The sequence below is a fragment of the Frankliniella occidentalis genome, unplaced genomic scaffold (assembly GCF_000697945.3).
Source record: "Frankliniella occidentalis isolate FOCC.00 unplaced genomic scaffold, Focc_3.1 Scaffold418, whole genome shotgun sequence".
Taxonomy (NCBI): Eukaryota; Metazoa; Arthropoda; class Insecta; order Thysanoptera; family Thripidae; genus Frankliniella; species Frankliniella occidentalis.
Window position 1 is genome coordinate 85,647 of NW_026267539.1, and position 4,625 is coordinate 90,271.

Consider the following 4,625-nt stretch of genomic DNA (forward strand, 5'->3'; position numbering starts at 1 on the left):
GTAATGACTTGTTTATTTATTTATTGCCTCAGCTCATTGGTCCCATGAGCTAAAAGCTCGCATTAAGGGACAATACAGATTTTGCATGTTAATACATAGGTACAAGGCGGTTGTAAAAGGACAATAAATATTTAAGCAGTACCATTGAGATAATTTTGAAGGTACCATGATTTTACATTCTTTTTAAATTGATTAAATGACATATTGGTGAATAGAGAAGGTAGTTCATTATACAATTTAATAGCAGCATTGAAAGAAGCATTAAGACCATGTTTGGTGGTGTGTACTGTGGATGTGTGAATTTTATTCGATGAGCGTGTTGAGTAGTTGTGAATTTGAGAGTTTTTGATGATGGGGATATCTGAGTTTATGAGATTGAGATTTAATTTGTGAATATATATGACCGAGGAGAATTTGACTTGTACTGAGACTGGCAGTATGTTGGCGCTTTTGTAGACTGTTTTAGTGTGTTCGAGATATGGCATATTAAAGATGAGCTTGAGGGCTCTTCTTTGTATCACCTCAAGTTCTTGTAATTTTTCTTTAGTACATTGCCCCCAGACTGAGATTAGATATGTGATGTTCGAGTGGATTAAGGCAAAATAGATGTTCTTGAGGATGGTAGGATTTAGGCCAGTGTGTCGCAGCCTGCTGAGGACACCAACTACTGGGAGAATCTTGGATTTGATGTGGTCGATTTGGCATCTCCAGCTTAGATTAGACTCGAGGTAGAGGCCTAGGAAGAGTGCTTCGGAGCATCTTTCAATGGAGATGTTGTTGCACTTCACTACATTAGTGGATGATACCTTATAATTACGGGTATGGAAAAATAGGTATTTCGTTTTTTCAAGATTTAAAATTAGCCTGTTGAGGTCCATCCACCTAGATATAGTAGTGAGGTCCTCATTTATTTTCTTCATTGGCTGAGCGATAGCGAAGCCTATTACTCCAGTGATGATCAAAAAGTTTCGCGTCTGTCTGTTTGTTTGTTTGTCTGTCTGTCTGTCTGTCTGTCTGTCTGTTCGCACGATAACTCGAGAACGGTTTGAGGTAGAATGCTCAAATTTTTTTTGTAACTTTGTATCATAAAAAGGAAGAACTGTATTGATTTTGAGCCCTCTGGCTCCAAAATTGACGTGTCAAAAAAATCAAAACCAAAAAGCCTAAAACATTTCTTTTAAAACAGTTTTTTTTTACATCTTTCTTAGAGGTATCTCGTCAAAGTAGAACCCTATGGGCCAAAATTTTGTCCGTTTGGCTCTATCTCGAACCGTTTGGGCGCCAGAGGGCGTTTTCCACACGAAAATGACCCCAAAACATTTTAATGTTTACTCTTAGATCTTTGATGATTCCCGGGGGGGTAACTAATCAAACTGAAACCCCAAGGAACAAAATTAGTGACTTTTAGGGCGAAGGCCTATTTACGACTGTGCCCTTTGCCCGATTAGGGTGTCAGCGCCGCAGGCCTAGGTAGATGTATGTCAGGCGCGTCGCAGCGTAACAGTGTTTCGTGAGATATCGCGAAGCCTGTTACGCGAGACGTGGTCTGGCGTACATCTACCTAGTTATATTTTGTTCAGTACTATCTTCATATATGAGTAGTATGTCATCAGCATACAACATCAATCTACCATGAAGCTTCAGATTAGATATATCATTTATGAATATAATGAAGAGAAGAGGTCCAAGTACTGATCCCTGAGGCACACCTACTCTAATTAGTTTTAGGGAGCTGGACTCTCCATTAGCAGAGACATACTGGTGTCTGTTTGACAGATATGAGCTGAGCCAGCCATAACTTGGTCCTCTTAGTCCAGCGTGATCTAATTTTCTTAGGAGGATGGAGTGGTCTACGGTGTCAAAGGCCTTGCGGAGATCTATTAGTAGCCCAGCAGCAAGTTTGCCTGTATCAAGGTGATCTTGAATTGTTTTGATTGCAGTGAGAGCAGCACACTCAGTTGATTTTTTGTTTGTGAATCCAAATTGTGATGTAGTAAAAAAGTTGTTGATAGTGAGAAAAGAAAGTATCCTTTTCTTCATGATCTTTTCAATTATTTTGGAAACAGTCCTGAGTATACTAATTGGTCTATAGTTGGAAGGGAGGGTTTTGTCTCCTGCTTTGTGTATAGGTGTGACACGGGCAATCTTGTAGTAGTTTGGAAATACACCCTTTGCAAAAGTGATGTTTATTAGATCAACCAGGATCGGCAAAATGGTTTGTGAGAGGTTCTTCAGGATGTTAGAGCTTAGTGGATCTTCAGTGTTGCCATTACTTGATTTTATGCTGCTCAGTGCCTTAGTCACCTCGGGTATGCTTGTGGGATAGAGGTAGATGCTTCTGGAGGAGGTGGGTATTGTAGTGTCTGCATCATATTTGGGGAGGTGTCTAGTCAGGTCTTCAATTGCTTCCACATAGTATTCATTAATCGCTTCACATATTTCTTGATTGTTTTCTGTTATGCCGTTTTTCGTTTTAATTTTCTCAATGTTTGTTGTTCTATTGGTTGCTGGTCTATTTAATGCTAGGTTTGCTGCTCTCCAGATATCTCTTGGTTGGTTGTTTGCTGTGATTTGATGATAGTATTGTGATTTTAGCTGTCTTTTTAGCTTGGTTACTCTATTAGATATCTTTTTATACTCAGTTAACACAACGGGGGAGGGGTTTTTAGCTTTGGTTTTGTTGTAGGCAATGTTTTTGGCATTGACCAGGTTTAAGAATTCTTGGTTGGACCATGGTTGTATGCATGTTTTTTTCTTGACGGAATTTCTTTCTACAGTGCAGCACTTGATGCCTTCAGTAATGTAGTCAATGAAATTTGTAAAATTCTCATCTACTGATTTTTCGTTGTCCACTTGATAGAGGTTCTTGTTCAGGTACTTGTTTAATTTTCTGTAGAGGATTGTTTTATACGTCCCACTGTTTTCATTTTTGTTCTTTTTATAGTTAGAGATGTTTGTTTGAAATATTAGGAAGCAGTGGTCACTGACCTCCCAATCCGTTGTATAGATTGAGGCATCTTGGAATTTTCCTCTCAGAATTATGTGGTCGATTAGGGTAGCATTATCTGTGCTATGCCTGGTTGGGTACTTCTTATTTGCAAGGATTAAGTCATATGACACCATTAGATCCTTAAGTGCTGCCGATTCTTTTGTATCTTTTAATATATTAATGTTTGTGTCACCCATTAGTATAACATTTTCTGATTTGATGTTAGCTAGAGCATTTTCAAGGTCATCAATGAAGCTGGGAGTATTATGTACATTTGGGTTATATGCACCAATAACAGTAATTGATTCTTTAAGTAGTTGTATCTCTATTTGCAGGATGCTGTGGAACTTGTTGACTACCAAGATTTCTGTTGACTTGAATTTTTCTGAGACATAAACAGCCACTCCTCCTCCAGCTTGTTCACTATTCACATGGAAGTGCTGATAGCCTTGTATGCCATAATATTTGTTGAGGTCAGCATTATTTAGCCAAGTTTCCGATATGATGACAAGATCCACATCTCCTACCTGCTGCAGTAGTAGTTGTATATTATCAAACTTGTCGCTGCTTGCCATACTTCTGGCGTTGAGGTAGAGACATTTGAAGCTTGAGTGTGGGTCAGATTTTTCTTTGTAATCCACAATGTTATCACAGATTTGTTCGTTGACTAGTAGTTGTTGGTAACTAGTGAGATGGTTGTTGTTCACTATCACAGAGGTATCGTTGGGTATCACAGAGGTATCACTGGGTATCACAGATGTATAATTTTGACTGGCGAGGTTCTTCAGCTTAGATTGCTCAGGAGGGTGTCCAGGGCTGCAGCGTTTTTTATGAGGATGGACTCCTTGTCCTCTTCAGTTTTCTTGATTCTAATTTTACAACCTCTGGTCCAGGTAGAATGTAGTATGCCATCCTTTTTTAAGTCTCTACATCTCTTGTAGAGGCTGTCCATCTTAGGAGTGAGGTGGTCGTTTAGATATATAATTGAATCTTCCCCAGGCCAACCGATTTCCTTGGCAGTTAGTTTTTTCTTGTGGTACCTTGCTTCGATGAGCATGTCTTTCATCCATCTGTTATTGAATTTAGCCACTATTTTTCTTGGCCCTTTGGCAGGGTTGCCCCCCAAACGATGGGCAGTATCTAAAGCTGTGCAGTCCATTTCTACTCCAAGGGCGTTTGCTATAGAGACAACAAGTTGGCAAGTTTGATCTTGTTTTTCCCTTTCGTGTTCAGGAACTCCTGTGAATATTATGTTATTGAGCCTTTGGTATTGTTTGTTATCCTCAAATTTATCGACCAGTTGGGTAACTTCTTCACTGCTATGGTTGTTATGCAGTGCATCGATGTCCGCTACTACAACTTCATATTGTTCTGATACGAGCTTGACCTTCTCTAGTAGTTCTTGTATATTTTTGTCTGTTTCTTGCTTGTACTTATCAAGCTTCTCATCAAGGTGCTTCTTTAACGTATCCAATTTATCATCTATCTTGTCTACAATAATCTTGGTTATGTTGTCCGCCATGTCGACCAGGTTAGGTTGGGCGTCGCAGTCGGCTCGGTCACACATCCACTTTTTGTTGGCTGAGCGATAGCGAAGCCTATTACTCCAGTGATGATCAAAAAGTTTCGCGTCTGT

The 4,625-nt window shown here is 39.5% G+C and overlaps 1 protein-coding gene across 1 annotated transcript; it reads right to left on the bottom strand.

The window, feature by feature from the left end:
• Positions 1–8: 8 nt before the first annotated feature.
• LOC127751298 (uncharacterized) lies at positions 9–915 on the bottom strand. Its single transcript, XM_052274614.1, has one exon. It carries the CDS (start codon positions 876–878, stop codon positions 132–134), a length of 747 nt encoding a protein of 248 aa, XP_052130574.1. The 5' UTR covers positions 879–915; the 3' UTR covers positions 9–131.
• Between the last annotated feature and the right edge of the window lie 3,710 nt (positions 916–4,625).